The 19,023-nt window shown below is 42.0% G+C and overlaps 1 protein-coding gene across 13 annotated transcripts in view; it reads left to right on the forward strand.

Annotated features, from left to right (window-relative positions):
- ANKHD1 (ankyrin repeat and KH domain containing 1) overlaps nt 1–19,023 on the forward strand; it is a 98,436-nt gene that overhangs the window by 64,310 nt on the left and 15,103 nt on the right. For all 13 annotated transcript variants that reach the window (XM_041718899.2, XM_041718900.2, XM_041718901.2 and 10 more), the window contains 14 exons: nt 5,538–5,683; nt 5,819–5,930; nt 6,690–6,835; nt 8,300–8,442; nt 9,209–9,422; nt 10,640–10,815; nt 11,614–11,776; nt 12,876–12,971; nt 13,267–13,383; nt 14,031–14,205; nt 14,526–14,979; nt 15,413–15,490; nt 16,241–16,387; nt 17,827–17,937. In XM_041718899.2, the coding sequence (XP_041574833.1) occupies nt 5,538–5,683; nt 5,819–5,930; nt 6,690–6,835; nt 8,300–8,442; nt 9,209–9,422; nt 10,640–10,815; nt 11,614–11,776; nt 12,876–12,971; nt 13,267–13,383; nt 14,031–14,205; nt 14,526–14,979; nt 15,413–15,490; nt 16,241–16,387; nt 17,827–17,937 (2,278 nt within the window). The remainder of the gene's footprint in view (nt 1–5,537; nt 5,684–5,818; nt 5,931–6,689; nt 6,836–8,299; nt 8,443–9,208; nt 9,423–10,639; nt 10,816–11,613; nt 11,777–12,875; nt 12,972–13,266; nt 13,384–14,030; nt 14,206–14,525; nt 14,980–15,412; nt 15,491–16,240; nt 16,388–17,826; nt 17,938–19,023) is intronic.

Raw genomic sequence — 19,023 nt, forward strand, 5'->3', positions numbered from 1 at the left:
TGCTCTGTGGTGCTCTTCAGAATACTCAGCCAATATTAAAGCATTCTCAATTTTCATTACTCAAAATTTTAGTACTGGAGTGTATAATAAGGAAAATTTGAATGGCTAACATGAAACATAATCAACAAGGGATTAATCTTTGGAGTAGCTGCTATTGCTGAGAGTTGAACGTGTCTGGCACAAGGCCATGGAGTCTGTACCCTCTCGTGGTCAGCAGCTCATTCTGCAGCCACAAACTCAGTGTCCCCACTGTGAAAAGTGCTGCAGTCCAGCTGAGTGTGAGAACTGTGCTGTGGGAAAAAAGATTGCAAACAACCAGAAAGACTGTATCTTAAAAAGAGTTTTAAAAAGTTGACTAGACAGTGGTTTGCTTTCTGAAAATGGTTACTGGTTTTGCTAAGTAGTTAAAGACATTTTTTGCTAAGACATGAGATTTACTGATTTCAAAAATCACTACAAATAGCACCATCTTCTGCATTAGAAATTACATTTACAGAAATGCAACATGAGGAGTCTTTAGTTATTGAGTTCCAGAGGCTTCTGCAAAAATTTATTGATTGCATTACTGAAGTATATTTTCTTCTGAAATTCGTAAGTCTCTTTCACTTCCCTCCAAAAAAGATTGTCAGAAGATAGGTATCTTTCTCACTTTGTAAATCCAGACTGTGTAAAAGTGATCTCCATGTAAATTATAATCCTACTATATATCAGATTTATATCCATGTAAAAACAAACTGTAAATTTATCTACTCATACTCTGAACTCTTTGATCCATATCTAAAATGCATTTTTTTACAAACTTACCCATTAGTCCTTGATTTCATAAAGAAATTTTGAGCAATTAAAACTGTTACAAGATCTGTTTTTACATGCCCACTACAGATGCCAGGTAAAATGGCTCAGGGGCTTGTGCCTGCTGCATGGGAAGCCTGCGTTTTAGGGAGCTTGTGTCCCACACTTGGGGTGTCATTGAGGGCTCCCCTTGATCCCACTGCTGGAGCTGCAGTGATGTTAATGAGTGACTCTGGGTTTAGAAGAGGTATGAGCATTTACTCCTGAGTATTTCAGTTTGGGTGGGGACTGCTTGAGAAGAACAGAAATGATTTTTCCCTCTGCCCTGAAATACCCTTTACTATTGCTCTTAGCAGTGGTGATATCCAGAGGAGGCCACAGAGATGCTCCAAGGGCTGGAGCCCCTCTGCTCTGGACCAGGCTGGGACAGCTGGGGGTGTGCACCTGGAGAAGAGACCTCAGAGCCCCTTCCAGAACCTAAAGGGGCTCCAGGAGAGGGACTTTGGAAAAGGGTCTGGAGGAACAGGACAAGGGGCAGGGTCAGAAGGGATATTGGGAAGAAAATCCTCCCTGTAAGGATGATGAAGTTGCCCAGAGCAGCTGTGGCTGCCCCTGGATCTCTGGCAGTGCCCAAGGCCAGGTTGGATGGAGCTTGGAGGAACCTGGGATGGTGGAAGGTGTCCCTGCCCATGGCAGGGAGTGGAATTGAAATGAGCTTTAAGGTTCCTTCCAACCCAAATCATTCTGAGATTCTGTGATGTGGGAGGCAAATCTTTCCAAGCCTCAGCTGGGACCAGTTGTAAAGGAGAACTTCAGTTTCTGTGAAGCTACAAATTTGTATTTTGCTGACCAATTTAACAATGACAACATATGTAAATGGAGTATTTATCTTACAGTCATGCTGGCAGGCTGTGTCAGCTGTGAAGTGATTAGGGGGTCGATGTCAAGGTGCAAAGTGTCAGTGAGTCATGACACACATCCCCTCTTCCATAAAACTACACAAAAGTAACCAAGTACCTTTTGGAAAGTCAGCTAAAACCTAAAAATGAAGCTGCTCTTTCTACTCCAGAATATTTTAATTTGTTATGGAGTTTATTTTAATACGCTGCTACAAAAATCTTGCACCTAATAGTACATTAAAGGTGTGACTTATTACAGTCAAAATTTTAACCAGGTTTACAAAAGAGACAGACTTGGTGCAGTTTAGAGAGGGAAATCAGTAAATTAATTTGAGCACAGCTATAATTTTCATTACTCAGTATCTGTCTGGTTTCTTGGAGCCTCTTGCACATTTGGAGTTTCATTTCAGTTCACCTTCTGCATTTTCCATTGCAAATTTCTTAGTTGTAGTATCTGAATTGAGGCTGTTTCCTGGTTTAGGGTATTAAAGATGAGGAACTTTTCTGTGTTGTTGGGGTTTGTCTCTAGTTGGAATATTTTTGTTTCTTTGTTTTGCTCAGCTGGTATTCTTAGTCAAGAGACTGTGTGTGCTTTTCTGTCCCGCTCTTGTCCTGTGAGCTGATGTTTCCAAACTGAAATTTCAGGTGTGTTCTGAGAAACTTTGTAGTTTGGTTCTGACATTCTGGTTGTAGTCAGTGGTACAGAATCATGATATTTCAAGGTAAGGATTTGGAAGGTGACATCTGAGTTACTATGTTGAGGATTGGTGTTTGGAGTAAAACTGGTTACTGGGACAATCTGGAGTGAGGAATGGTGAGCCATGAAGGGAGCTGCAGTTACCAACATGCAAAAGCATCTGCAGTAGCAGGTTACTGAGAAGCTGCCTGCACAGGCTGAAAGGCTGCTCAGGCTTGAAAAAGAATTATTATCTTTGTCTGAAAGTCCCAATTCCTTTGAAGAAAGAGGAACTGAACTCTGTAAGTCCTGTATTCCTGAATGCCAATGCTCGTGTCATGACAGCAGTTGGGTAGCCACAGTTTCAGCCTACAGCTGAAATTTCATCCAGAGCTGCTTGCTGCAGGTACTCTCAATGTTCCAGAGTTGTATTTGGATAAAATACCAAGTTCTTGCTTTTTTTTTGTTTTATTCATGTTTCCTTTGATATTTTTTGATTACTTTGAAGACGTGGATGACTATTTTCAAAGACCAGCATTCATCTACCAGCTCATACAAACACAGACCTTTGGAACATTGCAAACCCTTCATAGGCCATGGGAAACCTGAATTTTGTAATGTGTAGGGTAATTTTTTTTCTATAAGGAAGTCTTTTGAATACTGAAGTCTATGGACACATCTAAAACCTCTGTCACAAAATTGCTGTTTCCCTGGAGCTGAGGGAAAGCAGTGTCAGTGCTGCTTTCACTGCTAAGCTGTGGTACCACAGACATTCCCTGTTAATGCCATGCTGGAACCATTGCTGCAATGTTTCAAGTTTAAAATCTGTATTTTGCTGTGTAACTAGAGCTGGGATAAATCAGCCCCATTAAATTGGTGGCAGAAGTTCTCAGGCTTTTTTTGCTCCATGGACCACAAATTACACTGCTGCTCCATGGGTCCAGCTTGCCAGCCACACTGAGGAAATAAAAAATAGCATTTTGAAAAATCCTGCCATTTTGTAAGCTCAGTAGTTATACAGGGGGTGATTAATTGGTGGTATTGTAGGAATATTTGTTAGATTTTATTTTCGACCATATTTTAGGGTATTAGTGCAGTGTTTATCTTCATTTCTACTGCCTTTGGTTTTCTCTCTCATGTTTAATATTATTACTGTGCACATGAAGTGCATAGTGCACATTCGTTTGCGTTAAACACAAGATGAAAATCTAAAGTATGCAATAAATACTTCAATATTTTCAGTCATGGTTGGGAAATAGAGAGAGTTAGTGGAACCTGTGACAGCTACAGTGAATATATTACTTTAAGACCCTTAAACTGGCTCCCTTGGCACACCCTGCTCTGCATGCACAACACATGTATGTGGTTTTACATGTGTCTGTAGTTGCAAGAGCTGAAAAAATTGAGCCAGTGTCTTCCACAAGGAAGGACCAGCTTGATTTAACATAAATCCTTAACAGGGTGATATGGTATTTTGGGAGGAGTAATCTGTAGAAATCCAGTTATTATCTTGCACTTCAGTGCATTGAGCAAGAAAACAATCATATTGCATTAATTAATGCTCATTTGCTGCTGTGAGTGATAATCCATAGTGAGCTTTTGTATTTGAAACTTTTAATACAAATCTGGTTTGCTCATGAAGGTTGTAACAGGAATTCAGATCTGGTACTTCATTGCCTAAACGTGGTGACCACCCGTTAATGCTGGTTTTGCCTATGCACCAAGAAGTGTTTGCTTAAAAAATACAACTGAAAATGGAACTTCCTTAAATTTCAGTGAACCCCCTGCCATGTTTCCAGAAGCCAGTGGAAGTGACCCATCTTGCCGTGCTTCAGTCTGTTTCCTTTTTCAAGCACTGGCACCTCTATAGGCTGAATTAGTGGTGCTAATGGTCATGTTGGGGCTTTTGCTATGACTTTTCCATCTACACCATTTTCCTGTGAGTAATTGCTGGTGTGTAATCTGTCAATAGAATGAGGAAGATTGAGCTGGTTTACAAAAATGTTTTCTGTAAGTCATACACAGGTTTGAGTTCATCCCTCATCTTCCCTTAGCACTTGGACACAAGCAAAATGCTGCTGCTCCTTGTTTCCTACCTGTAGCTGTTAGTGTTTTCCTTTAGTTGCTTCTTACAGGAATGCTGTTAAATACTGTGTGTTCTGGAATTACTAAAGATCACCAGGCCTTCCAGTTGATGAGGCTACACAATAGAGACATTTGGCAATCCAGCAGTGACAGTACTTGTCAAATCCAGCTGCTCTATCAGCAGGGATTACTGAAGCTAAAGCACAGGCAGCGTGTAGGTGTGTTACACCTTCCTGGCAGGTAGTCCCAGCTGAGCACAGGGATCCAGGCTCTACTTGGACTCTCATCAGGTTACAGAGGCAGGCAAGAGTTCTGGCCCTGCAGTTGATGTCCAGGGAGATTTCTCTGATTGTTGATTTAAAACTAGATGAAAAAAATCTGATTCTCAATTATTAATTTTTTAAATTTTTATTTTAAAAAATAATATAAAGTTTCATTCCTTGTGTCCCTGAGCAATGCTGGATCTTCAGGATGACATCTTTTACAGGCTGTGCATCAATCAGAATAAATTTTAGGGAGTACAGATAGTTTTCAGCTTTCTTATTTTTGTTGGCTGCCCCCTTCTGTCTGCTTCCCTTCCACTTTCCTGGGTTGGTTTAACTCTGAGACATGATTAATAGTATGAGTTGCTGTCAGTCATCTTGCTCTGAAAACTTTCTCTGGAGGCTAAGTGTGCACTAACCTTTATGTGAAAAAATTTGGGATTGCAGAATAAGACTGTATTTTTGAACATTAAGTTTGTGTGTTAGTGATAAATAATTTGCCTGCTTAAACTGAGCATATGATTGTACTCTTCTTAACAGTGAAGGTTACAGATAAAGAAGGATAACTAATCACCTTCATAATTCACACTTGTAATGCATACAGACTAATTAATAAAATTATTTTCTAACTTATCACAGTTTGGAGACGATGCTTACATGGTTTAACTGCCAGAAAGCTGCTTTTTGTTTTTAGGAACATTCGATTTGTTTCCCCTATTACTGTTCTGATATTAGACCATTGCAGTTTTATGGAACATAATATTTTTCATATGAAATGGGACGTTCCTAAGAGTGAATTAATAACCTGGTGCTCATTTTCAGCTGTGAATAGCAGAGTGCCCAGTGGCTCCACCAGCTCCTCGCACACTACCGAGTCCCCGACGCCCGAGCCCTGCCCGCAGGCAGCCAGCAATGTGCCCCCGCAGTCCGTGCTCCCCATGTACCCATCAGTGGACATCGATGCACATGTGAGTAATCCAGCTAAGCTTGGACTGGATTTGCTTAGGAAAAAAAACCAAACAAACAAGTGCTGTTGTAGAAATCTTCAAGTTGTCTTTATTTATTTCTGAATATCTGCTTCTTTTTCTCTCCCATGCGTAAAGACTGAAAGCAATCATGACACTGCGCTGACCCTCGCGTGTGCGGGAGGGCACGAGGAGCTTGTGTCTGTGCTGATCGCCCGTGGTGCCAATATTGAACACAGGGACAAGAAGGGTAAGTGAAAGCCATAACACAGTTTGACCATGAACTAAAGCATGAAACAGTGAATTTCAAAATGTGAACTGCATTCTTGCACTTCACGCAGTAACATTGGTCATACAAAGCCAGTGAGCTTCTGTCTGCACCTGAGTGGGATCTTAAGCAGATTTGTGAAACATGAGGCACTTCTGTCCTTACGACTCACCCGCTACAGATGACCTCAGCAAGCTGGATAGAGAAGGCTGATGGGGGTAACCAGCCCATCTTGGCTGTCAGAGCTGAGTGGTGGCAGTTGTCAGGTGGGGTATCCTTGTTCTCAGGAGCAGAGTTCAGCAAAATCTCAGATCTTTTAGAGCTGAGAGAACAAAACCACCACACCACCTGTGTTGGAGCTCACATTGACCACTGGCAGTCAGCAACACATGCAGGGCAGATATGGTCACTGGTTGGAGCTTAATTTAGCAGTAATTATGCAGAAAGCCATGACTTCTCCAAGGAGAGGAGCTGGTCAAAAGTTAATCCAAACTGATCTCTGCAAGCACTGTTTAAGTTTCTTTTGAACAGCCTTTGGCTGGAATCAGAGCTTCAATGTGACAGGGTCAGAAGAGGGTTGGGAAAGGCTCTGAGATTGTGGTACCCAGCAGGAAACCTCCAGTCTGAAGAAGAGATGATCAATAGAAGTCATTGTGAATCAACCCATTTGTGCATTTCTGCTCTTTCATAATACTTTTGAGATACTCAAGGTTGCTTTCTAATGCAATCTCATGTTACTAGGTTTTACACCCTTGATTCTGGCTGCAACTGCTGGACATGTTGGTGTCGTGGAAATTCTTCTGGACAAAGGTGGGGATATAGAAGCACAGTCGGAGCGCACAAAGGATACTCCGCTTTCCTTGGCATGCTCCGGTGGACGCCAGGAGGTACAGACATGTCCTCAAAGGGCTGGAGTTGCTACTTGCAGACAGGGGCTTTTTTGTACAGTGTTGGGTTTCATCTGTTGTTGATACATCTTACTTTTTTTCTGGAAGGTTTTTCACCTGTTTCAGCATAGCTAATTTAAGGCTTTTTCCTCTTCTAAGAAAGGAAGAAGAAATTTAAGACTTTTTTTTCTTCTCTTCCTTGCCTATCCCAGTTTTGTTAGCTAATGGTGATAGTCACTTGTGATAATTTGTGGTCTTTCTTCAGTCAGTGTATGCTCACATGGTAAGAGTACTTCTGAGAGGGAGGCAGGTATTTATTGAATAACTTTATTCACTGAGCACTTCTGTTATCCATCTTCCCTGTTCTCAAACCTGAAATAGCTGGTGCAGGCACACAAGGACAGAAACTGGGATTTTGTGTGGACAGTACGTGACTTTAGTGATAATGCATGGGGCTGATAAGTGCAGATGCAATGCAGGACACATTGTACCCATCTTTTAAGGATGTTTCAGAGTTCTGTCAGATTTGTATGTGTGTTGTTGTCCAAATAAGATTTGTGAAATCCTTCCTATTTCAGTCATGTGCATTGTACCTTAGAAGATGGCATGGAGATGGCCAAGAGCTCTGTAATAGATTAATATAAGGATTAAAATAGTTGGCCAAAATTGGAAAGTTTCCATTTTACTTTTGAATTGCAGATCTTTTAACAGTAAAAGTGCTTCTCATAAAAAAAGGCAAGATCAGCATAGCCTGTTGTAGTAGCATTATATATTGAACAACTGAAGTCTTCTGTTCTTCCTCCTAATTTTTTTTATTTATGCCAGAATCTACCTCTTAAGTTTCTGGCTTAGCAAGGATCCTTTTTTTCTGGCTTGTTTGGAAATCACCTAGCTTATGTTAATCATAAATTGAGGCCCACTGAAGTACATCACCAAAATGGGTTAATCTTCTCTCATTTTATTTCTCTGAAGCAACTCCTGATAGAGGGGTCCTTCCTCATCCTTGTTTCATTAAAACATCAGTCACTGATTTTTACCACTTTTTTTTCTTTTTTTAAGTTCATATAATATAGATGGCCAAACTTGGCTCAAGTGTCATTTGAATTCAAGTTGTGAGATGAGTTTTTGTGAAAGAGATACTTAGACATTATGAGAGTAGGGTAGATCTATTGTTTGCAAACTTAAGATTCCCAGAAAGAGCTTCACTTTAAATGTTTGCAGTTTTATTTAGGTAAAACAACCTTTCTGGCAGACAAGTGCTCAGCTGCTGTGGTCATGGGCTGTGGGGGCTGTGCAGAGATAGGGAAAAGTCAAGCAGAAGAGGGTGGAGATTTTCCTATGGAATCTTGTCTGTTGACAAAGGAAGCTAGTAGCATATTGGAAAGTTTGTGATAACATCCTCTCACTCTCTGGATAATAGCAAAGGCCACAATATGTCTGTTAATATTTGTGCTGTCTTTTCAGGTTGTTGATTTGCTGTTGGCCCGGGGAGCAAATAAAGAACACAGGAATGTGTCTGATTACACGCCGTTAAGCCTTGCTGCATCTGGTGGCTATGTTAATATCATCAAGATTCTTCTCAATGCTGGGGCAGAAATTAATTCCAGGTAATGTACCGTGTGGCCAGCTGGAGCTTCAGTGTGACACAGGCAATTCCTGTTGGCTCCATCCTGAGGCACAGGTTGGAATCTCAGGTGTTTTCAGATCTCCTTGTAACAGTGCTTTTACACTGAAGACATTTCTATGTTATTGTTATCTTAGTGCTTTTAAATCCTTTAACTATCACAAACTTCATCTGACTTATACCTAAATTTTAAGGGATTATAGTTTGCAAACCTATTATTTCCCTTTTCCACCATTCTGAGGTCTGAAAGTCAAACTGTTTCCAAATAGAACCACATTGAGAAGGCAGCCAAGTGCTCAGGGCAGCTCTGTGTTTGAAGATGTCATTTTCAAGCAGAGGAACAAATTTACACAGCAGTGTCAAGATCTTAAGTCTGCTCTCTATTAATTTAAAGAAAATTTACATGTATTCTAACACTAGATAGAGCAAGAGAACTCTTAACTAGGGAAAGTTAAAGATGCAGCATGTTTTTCTTTGAGAAAATCAGATATAGCTTAATGCTTATGTCTGCTTCAGCCATCAGAATGTCTAACAGATGAAATGTATTTTCCTGGTTTATACATTGGAGTTGTCTATTGCATATAATCCCTCTGGTGGTTTCTCCTAATCAATAAAAAATGCTGCTATTTTAGGTCAGTGCCTACATTTTGTGTAGATTGTATGTTCCTTTCTGGCTTACAACAAAACATTTTGTTGCTCTTGGAGGTACTTGTGTACCGTGGGCACTGCAGTTTTTTTCTTTCCCTCAGGACTGGCAGTAAGCTGGGGATTTCTCCTCTGATGTTGGCTGCTATGAATGGCCATGTCCCTGCCGTGAAGCTGCTGCTTGATATGGGCTCTGATATTAACGCCCAAATCGAGACCAACCGCAACACAGCTCTCACCCTGGCCTGCTTCCAGGGCCGGGCAGAGGTGGTCAGCCTGCTGCTGGACAGGAAGGCCAATGTCGAGCACAGGGCAAAGGTAAGTGGGCCTTTCCTTATGATTTATTGCCTCTGAGTCTTCAAGCTTCTTCAAATTTTCCTGTAGCTTTGAGCTTCTCTGGGCTCAGAGGAGTTAATACATCAGAGCGCTTAAATGTTCTGAAATGAGTGTGGTTTCTTTTAGAAAATACAAAAGCATCAGTGATGATGTATTTTTGTGCATTAGGGAAAAGCTGACTGGTCCTTCTGAGTTTATAATGAAACTTAGATTGAGTCTTGTCTAGACTTTTTCAGGTTTAAACTTGGCGTGATTCTCAGTAACAGAACAGATACAGATATTTTTACATGCAAGTGAAGTGTAGGCAGGAAGAGAATAGTGTTGCTTGTGATTCTCATATAGAACAGACTTCTTGTCTACAACCAAAGTAGTGCAGTCAAACTTTGTAAAGCTTTTACGTTGCTGTAGAACCCATGGCTTCAGTACTGTGACCTTCTGTGCCTCTGAAATGCTCCACAGGTCCCATCCTTTGGTGCTCTGGGACAGCTTTGTGTCTCCTGCCATAAAGCAAGCTTAAAGCTTGTGTAGACAGCCAGACTGATTTCCCCAGCACAAAGGAATTTTTGGTAACTCCTAAGGCTGCTGAAATAATTGCTGTGTCTGTCTACCCCGCCTGCTTCTGGAATGACTGTGGCTGGAGAAAAGGGGATATGGATAAAAGCCAGCTCTCAAATGGTCAGTTGGGCATGTTAGCAGCTGGTGTAAGTTTTTTTAACAGTCTGACCTGGCAACTAAGTTGGGCCCAGATCAGTCTCAGTGCCAAGGGAGGCTAGAGAAAAGCTATAAAGCCAGTTTCTGAGTATTTTTGTAGAAACAGTTGTGTCTTCATTTGAATCTGTTCTAACCTCTGTTATAGAGATCTTGTAATAAACTTTGCATTTGCTGTTGAGACAGGTATCTGGTGGTGCTTAGTCAACAGTTTGCTTGGGTTTGTATAAATCAAAGCCCAAGAGTGTTTGGGTTTTGGGTTGGTTTTGTTTGATTGGTTTGTGTGTGGGTGTTTTGTTTTGTCGTTGGGTAGTTTTTTTTTTGGTTGGGTTTTTGGGGTCTTTTTTGAGGAAGAGGCTGCTTGAAGTTAGGCTTCTAAACTAAATATAAGCAGCTAAATAAAAATCTGATTTCCCTTTGTAGGAATCATTTATGTCTTATCTGAAGTATGTTGTGCAGATTTCACAGAGTAACTCGTTCTCTTTGCACAGACTGGTCTCACACCTCTGATGGAAGCAGCTTCAGGAGGCTATGCAGAGGTTGGAAGGGTCCTCCTTGATAAGGGAGCAGATGTGAATGCCCCACCTGTGCCTTCCTCAAGAGATACGGCTTTAACAATTGCAGCGGATAAGGGTCACTACAAGTTCTGCGAGCTCCTCATTAATCGGTAAATCATTTCTTCTCATTAAGTGTTTAAGGCCAGAGTGGGTGGGGCTCTGAGCAACCTGATCTTGTGGGTGGCTTCCCTGCCCATGGCAAGGGGGTTGGAGCAAGTTATGACTAATGATTAGTGGCACATTTGTTCTGTATTCCTCTGTGGCAAGAATGCTCTTGTTCACATTACCTCGTGCACCTGAGAGCAAAGGGAATGGGAAGCTTTGAAAATAGGATGTTAAATCTCTTCCCTACTCTTCAGTATTATCCTGGAATATCTCACTACTGTAGTGTTAATGAAGCCAAGCAGGCAGCTGGGACCCAAGGCAGGCAGACAGTGTCTGGCTTGGACAGCTTGTTTGTGTATGAATCCAGCAACTCCTGCGTGAGCATTACCCCTCACTGTCACTTGAGAGGGAAAGCCTGGAGGTAGCTCTTGAGCTTTTCAAGCATAACCCAGTGTGCTGCTAACATCTTAAGGGGCTGTTTTGTCCTGTGGGTAGTCACCACACTGATTATTTAAAGGTTGCTGGTTGCATATCTCTGGTGCATTAGGTGACATGAAATGAGTGTTCATTTCTGTCAGGGAGGTTTAAATATTCCCCTTGTCACTACCCTGCAGATGAAACAGCAAATTTTAGGGACAAAAAAATTTCAGAGATAGTTCTCTGAGAAATTTCAGAATTTCTCATATCTTTTCACTGTATTTTAGTTATTAAAGTTCTATATCCAGTTGTGCTCTGATGTTTTGTGATCTTGCTCTCTGACTTCTACCTTGACTCATGCCATTTCTCTGGGTTTGTGCTTTTAGAGGAGCACACATCGACGTTCGCAACAAGAAAGGAAACACCCCGCTGTGGCTGGCAGCCAACGGTGGGCACTACGACGTGGTCCAGCTGCTGGTGCAAGCAGGGGCAGATGTGGATGCTGCAGATAACAGGAAAATTACCCCTCTTATGTCAGCATTTCGCAAGGTAGGAGACCAGCTTCTTTTTTGTTTCCAAAACAATGCCTCTCGTTTGGTCTTGAATCTGAATGCTTGGGTTTGGAAGAAACAACTATAAGATGGCAAAATTGCTACTTTGATAAAATACCTGCTTCAAAGTCATAATTACTGTACTTCACAAAGATCCAGTTTTGGACAAAGGGTTGAAAAATTTTGTTCCATAAATGACGGTAGCTTTATCATTTTCAGTTGTACACTGTGCAAAAACTTTGTCTGTTTGAGATTTCCATATTTCTGCAGTCTGTACTGCTTGTTTCAGTCCTGCTTTGGAGGTGAACACAATACCAGTCTGCAATAAGCTGTCCTGATTCCCTTGTGCTTCTTGCATTTTATTCCTAATCTGTTGTGATGGGACACTATGTAGTCAGTTCTTCTGTCACCCACTGCCTTTTCTTCTTGGCCAGAAGAGCATTGCTTAGGGATTGTTTCATCAGTTGTGGTGTTGGATGCAAGGAGGATAAGCAGAGGACTTTATTAACTGTAGCTGCTTTGCATTTAACAAAATAACAAATAAGTGTGCAGCTTTTGACAAACAAAAATGCTGAGCTTGCCCCTGTTTTGACACTGCCTTGCATTCACATAACTTCAGAAGCAAGAGTTGTGTGCTTTATGTGGTTGCACAGTGTACCTGGGAGCAGAGAAATGTGCTTGCCAGGATAGCATTCAGGTGGCTCAGTGTCCTGATCTGACTTGGCCTGTAATTGAACAGTCTAAGTCAGCTCCATGGGGCGAGTGGCAAAAGAGTGGATCGGGTAACGGGGTCTAAAGAGGGTTGTCTTGTGTCTTGGTTGTTACTAAAATAATAAAGATCTGCCTCTGGTCCTTGTATTTTAACATAAAAAGTAACTTGTGGAGGGGCTTGTCTTTGCCACCATGAAGCAGAACAATGACTGTGCTGTCAGCACTGAGCAAACAGGACCTGCCTTCCTTCCCAAACAGCAGGTTACCAGAAATGTTCTTGCTTATTTTCAGTCTTTTGCATTGAACTGAGAGATATCAAACTTGTATTTTGATGATGAATGTTGACAATTGTATACAAAAGATTAGAATTTTCTTTGGTGTTCTAGGGGCATGTGAAAGTAGTTCAGTTCCTGGTGAAAGAAGTGAACCAGTTTCCTTCAGACATTGAGTGCATGCGCTACATAGCGACCATCACGGACAAGGTGAGTTGAACTTGGGGAGAAGACCCTGTCCTGAATTTCCAGCAAAAATATCCATAGGGAATTCTTAAGTATTCAAAAACTGAATGTACATGTTTGTTCACATACGTCTGATTTGGAGATTTGTGCATATTTCCTTTCTAATATAGCACTTAGAAAGTAAATCAGCATTAGATCCTAGTCTGTGAAATAGTTTGTATGTTTATGAATACAGGGGAGCTAATCTCATGTTGTAGAGCAAGCCTCACTCCTCAGTTGTTGTTTATTGCGGTGGTAGTAAGACAAGTTTGCATTTCAGGACCTGTTGAAAAAGTGTCACCAGTGTGTGGAGACAATTGTGAAAGCTAAAGACCAGCAGGCTGCAGAAGCCAATAAAAATGCAACCATACTGCTGAAGGAGCTAGACCTGGAAAAAGTGAGTAAATAATTGCTGTTGTGTTGAGCAGATAGTGGAGAAAATCCCTTCTCCCTTTGTTGAGAATACTGTAAATTGTTCTAGAGTAACACACTCTTGAGTGGGCTCTCCTAATGGAGGTTCTTACAGTTTTTGACATGTTCCACATTGGCTTATTAAATTTTCCAGGTTGTGGACTTGTTAAACACACATCAATTGCTGTGCACAAACAGTGCAGCAGATGACTGATTCCATATACTGAAAAAAAAAAAAAAAAACAGTTAAAATTAGAGCCATTGAGAACTGGCTTTTGAATCAAAGAGGTGAACATCACACCAAAAATATCACTGAGATTATTAAAAGTTTGAGAAAGGACTGAGAGGATGAGAGATTTTTCTGGTCTTCCATTAAAACTGTATTTTTGTTAATACTTCTGTTTTCGTTATTACTTTGTTTTCATTCTTTAGCTATTTTGAGACCAGCTAGTCCTGTTGTTGCATAAGTTCTGTCCAGTTTCTGTGTAAGGATTCAGTATGTGCCAAAGTCATTCTAGTTCATTGTGCTCTCTCCTTTGTCCTTACGCCCAGATTTCTAGGGAAGATCTGAATTCTAAGTATAATTTAATCTGTGTGAAAATGTTTAAATATGGATTCTTTTCTCCTACATAGTCAAGAGAGGAGAGCAGAAAACAAGCTCTTGCAGCCAAAAGGGAGAAAAGAAAGGAAAAGAGAAAGAAGAAAAAAGAGGAACAAAAAAGAAAACAAGAAGAAGATGAAGAAAACAAGCCTAAGGAAACTCTGGAACTACAAGAAGATGATGATGAAGAAGAAAATGATGATGAAGGTAAAGAACAAGCATTTCTATGAACAGTGTAGATATGGGGGTGCCACCTTCTAACCATGAAGGTAAATGAATCTGTTTGAAAGCTGGGCTCTCATATTTGGCAGTATTGCATGCCTGCTGCCTGGCAAAACTCCTTTGCTCATTTTTTCATCCCCCCCTTTGTTCACAAAAGTCTTTCACTCTTGGAGGATTTATGGCTGAATTTGGTGCTAGTCTGACAGCTCAGCAAGGAACATAACTTCAGCTGGGGTGTATTCAGTGAGGGCACTGATTTTTCTATTTTGTTTGTTCTGATTGTATGCAAACTGCTTTTCTTTCAGTGGAGCAAGAAGTTCCTATAGAGCCTCCAAGTGCAACTACTACAACTACAATTGGAATTTCTGCAACTTCAACTACCTTCACAAATGCCTTTGGGAAGAAGAGAGCTAATGTGGTGACTACTCCCAGCACAAATAGAAAAAATAAGAAAAATAAAACTAAAGAGACTCCTCAGAATATGCAGATAATTTTGCCAGATCAGCATATATCTCTAGCACAGCAAAAAGCAGATAAAAACAAAATAAATGGAGAGCCAAGAGGTGGTGGTGCGAGTGGGAACAGCGATTCAGATAACCTGGATAGCACAGATTGCAACAGTGAGAGCAGCAGTGGAGGGAAAAGCCAGGAGCTGAACTTCACGATGGACACGAACTCCTCGGAGCGGCGCTATGCCTCACTGCTCATCCCCTCTCAGGAAGAAAAAAACAGCACCTCAGCTTCCAAAACACCAACGAGGTGAGACTGCTCTGCGCCTTCCCTGGTGTTTCACAAGGTTCCACCTATGCCAGTGTCAGTGTTCTGTAGCTTAAGCTCTACACCAACTGTAAATTCCCAGAGCCTAGAGAGATTGAGGCTGCTTTATTTGCATAGCTGTGTTAAGCTTGTTGAACACAACCTCTTTAAAATCTCATTAGAACAAGATTTTTTTTTGTGTTGTTGGCCACTTTTTAATACTACTTGAGCCAAATGGCCTTTTCTCTCTGCACTGTTTAAGCATCCACGTTGCAGTGTTAGCTTTGTTAGAATGGATCTTAAAGTGAATATGCTGGGAATTTAATAAGGAATTGCCAGCTTTATTTATTATCCATATACAGAAGTGGTTTTGTTATGGTTTGATTGTTTATGGTTTCATCGTTAACTCATTTGACTGCAACCTCTTTCTTTTAAGGAGAGAAGAAGTTGATGACTCTGAGCATTTCACCTGCCAGGTTGATGGCCAGTTTGATATAACCTTGTCGAGCCAGAGGTGAGAGTCAGAAGAACTCAGGGAATGATGGGGCCACAGGAATGGTTCAAAGGGTCATTCAGTTGCTTGGGAATTTGCTCATGACCTTTACAATACCACTTTCTGAGGAGGGCATTGGTCTGAATCAGGAAGCTTAGATCCCATGTGGGTCTGTAGTCTGTTTTTACATATAAGTAGTACAAGTCTGAGCCTCCATCGTTTTGTTTTTTCTTTCCATTTTCTGCACTAATGGAGGGAAGAGAGCAGGGAGGTTGACCTGTAGGACATTGGGCTGACAGAGAGGCCAACTTCAATAAGAACACAGACATTGTGGCATCAAGAGGGGCAATGAGACAGGGCTGTTGTCAGACTGATTGAGACACTTGTCTGGGACTGGGAAGAGAGGATGTTTCTCCTATTTTTCCCCAGATTCAGGTTAGATGCAAAATGAGTGGATTCACCAACCCTTGTGGTTAGAGGGTGTGTGTTTTGGGCTCCCATTAGGAGTGTTGAAAATTGGAATTTGTGTCTGTTCTGTTCTTCAAACAGAGATTGTTTCTGCCTTGGACCTTTCATCCAAGGTTTGCTGCAAGAACCTTGTGGTCCTGTGCAGTTCACTGCAGCAGGACAAGCTAGATGCATCCTTCTGACTCCTTGTTAGAGGTGGTTCTTCTGGAAACAGTTCATGCTGCTAGTTTTAAGCTGCAGGAATGTAATCTGTATGCTGTCATTTTATTTTGTAATTTGTAATCAGCACTTTTCTGTTCCCAGACTTGATGGGGAAGGTCATTCGAATTCTTTGTCGACTACTTATAAGTCTGTTTCCCTGCCTCTGACCTCTCCAAATGTAAAGCTGAATCTGACCAGTCCAAAAAGAGGCCAGAAAAGAGAAGAAGGCTGGAAAGAAGTGGTTAGAAGGTAAAGACTTTAATACTATGTTTTAAAACTGTCTGTGAGCTTTTTAACTTGTAAATTATTCTCAAATACAGAATGTCCAGCAAGATTATATAACTGAAGAATTAACTTAAGGAGAACCTTGTCTTAAAGTGCTGGGAAAGCAACTGCAGCCCTAATTTGTAGCAGCTCCTCACTAACTTAGTGTGAACATGACATAAACATAGTATTTGGCATCAGAAAATAAAGACAACCTGTGATTTTAGTGGAGTAAAGGATGTGGGGACAAGATAAAAGGGGAAGGAAGCAGAGGGCAGTGAAAAGCCCTACAGCAGATGATTGCCCGTGAACTAAAGGCAGAATGGATGTAGGCAGAGGACAGGCAAATGGTCCCTTCAAGGCCAAAATTCACTGTACTTTGGGCAGTGACCTTGATCACTAATTTAGTGGAAAATTGTGTTACCTGACAGTGAGTGCTTAGAGATATAGTGAGATTTAAAGTTTTGCTGTAAAGCAATCTTTTCTTTTGAAAATGTACTGGGTTTTACTCTGTGGACATTAACACCCCGATATCTCTAACTTTTATCTTGTCTACTGCGTGGAACTAGAATGATCATCTGGCTTTGCTTTTTTTTGTTCTTTATCAAAAAGGAATATAGCACAAACATACCAATGTTAGATGCTTTGGGTGCACTTAGGAGACCCTCCTGCTTTTGTGTTCTGCAGTGGCAGTGACTAGATGTGCTCATTTTGGAGAATTTTAGGCTATGTGCAAGGAATGTAATTGTATAGAGGGCTTGGTGCATTTGGATTAGTAGAAGCCACAGAGTGTTCTTAATAAAGGTTAAAAAGGCAGTTTAATATGAAAATTTTACATGTTTGAACTCTTAGTTTGTTCTAGTGTTTGTACTCTTGTGTGTTTGAGCTCTTGGTTTGGTCTCTGCCTTTTGATGTGGTCACCGATGGGGCTCTGCACAGTGATGTGGCCCTGCGGGGTGTGTGCTGGCAGCCTGGTCCCCACTTGGGGAGTGGTGCAAGCAGGAACCCCTCAGACAGCCTTGAGCCCCTCTGACCTGGGGCTGCTCCTGCTCTCCTGGGGCTTTCAAGTCTCCTTGGCTCAGCCCAAATGTTCATGTCGGTGCTGTCTGCTCCTGTGTTTGCCTTGGCGGTGTTCTAGACATGCATCCAGAACCTGCCCTATCCTCTTTCCTGAGGAATGCCATAAGGAACATCCCATTCAGAGTTCTGCATTAGTGTTTGCTGTACCCTGACTGGTGGAAACATGTCCTGCCAAAAAGTGTTGGTGACTGTGGATGTGTGGGTGCAGTGCCCAGGAGCTCCTTCTGCTAAACCCTTTCCTGATCTCAACAAGAATTCTTCTTCCCTCTCCCTGTGAGTGACCCCCAGCTAGAAGGAATGTCTATCAAAGTAACCAATGCAAATGTCCCTTCTGCCCCTGACAGGCAAGTGGGCAGAGTTTTGAAAGACCCTCCTCCCAGCAACACTCTGCAGCCAACACCAATTGAGCAATTTCAGCTGCAGAGAGGAGGGCGCTGCTGTTCCGGAGCAAAAAGGTACTTTTGGGGACACTTCTCTAGGTCAAAACCATCAGCCATGAGAGGGAGGGAGGGAAACAGCTGTGGATGATGAGTGTGAGGAGACTGGACACTGGGGTGGGCTCTCCTGGAAGAGAAATGCTTCCTTGATGGCTGTCAGAGGTCCCCAGTGAGCTGGGGTGGAGGCAGACCAAGGTGCAGTCAGGAGCCCTGTGAGCAATACAGGTGTTCTTAAAACTTAGGTTAGCATGGGGCTCTGGTTTGAGGAGGGAGTAACTGATGTCTGTCTTGAGAAAGGAGCCTTGGAAGTGGAGGTGAGGAAGAAAACTCAAAGCGTGAAACAGCCTTGGGATAGAGCTGGGTCCATGCACTGGGGATTCTGGAGATGGGGAGGGTTGTAGTGTGCTGTCCTGGTAGGAATGGGGGAAAGGAAAAACACCTTGGCAACATGAGATATTGCTTTAGAACATTTTCATGTGTTTAGATGTTTAAAATTAAACAGGTTTCCTCTAAGTCCTGTTAAATGACAAACAATTCCCTGAGAATCAATGGATTACTTACTTCCAAGGAGAAACTTACTTTCAAGTTTCCAAGACTGGAATAGCTAGGTGAAGCTGGCAGCCTTTCCACGGGGTGGCAGGGATCTGTGAGTGCTGTGATTTCTGAAACCCCTTTGAATCCCCTCTGATTGTTCAGCATTGAGCCAGTGCAGATCAGTAGCACTCCTGAAAGCAGCTTATGGGTGCAAGAGGTCCAATACACCTTAAAGTCTTGGGACAGTGGTGGCCCAGAGACCTCAGCTGAGTCTGTGTGCAAGCAGAGCTTGTGTTCAGACACTTCCCAATACCGTGTGCTTGCTCTGACCCACCAGTACCATGTGAATCAGGAAAACCCTGAACTCACTGACTTTGGTGACAGCGTTGTGGCCTGACAGTGAGCCTGCTTCTGCAAGTCCAGGATGCCATCACATGGGCTTCTCCCTAAATCACAGCACTGCACACCTTCACCTGCTTTCACCCACTGTTGTTTATTGGTGACGCTGCACTTCCAGATCTTGAGGTCTGAAAGAGATGCATACTAAAAGGTTGTGGATGCAGGTGGTGT

Source organism: Taeniopygia guttata, chromosome 13, assembly GCF_048771995.1.
Source record: "Taeniopygia guttata chromosome 13, bTaeGut7.mat, whole genome shotgun sequence".
NCBI classification, from domain to species: domain Eukaryota; kingdom Metazoa; phylum Chordata; class Aves; order Passeriformes; family Estrildidae; genus Taeniopygia; species Taeniopygia guttata.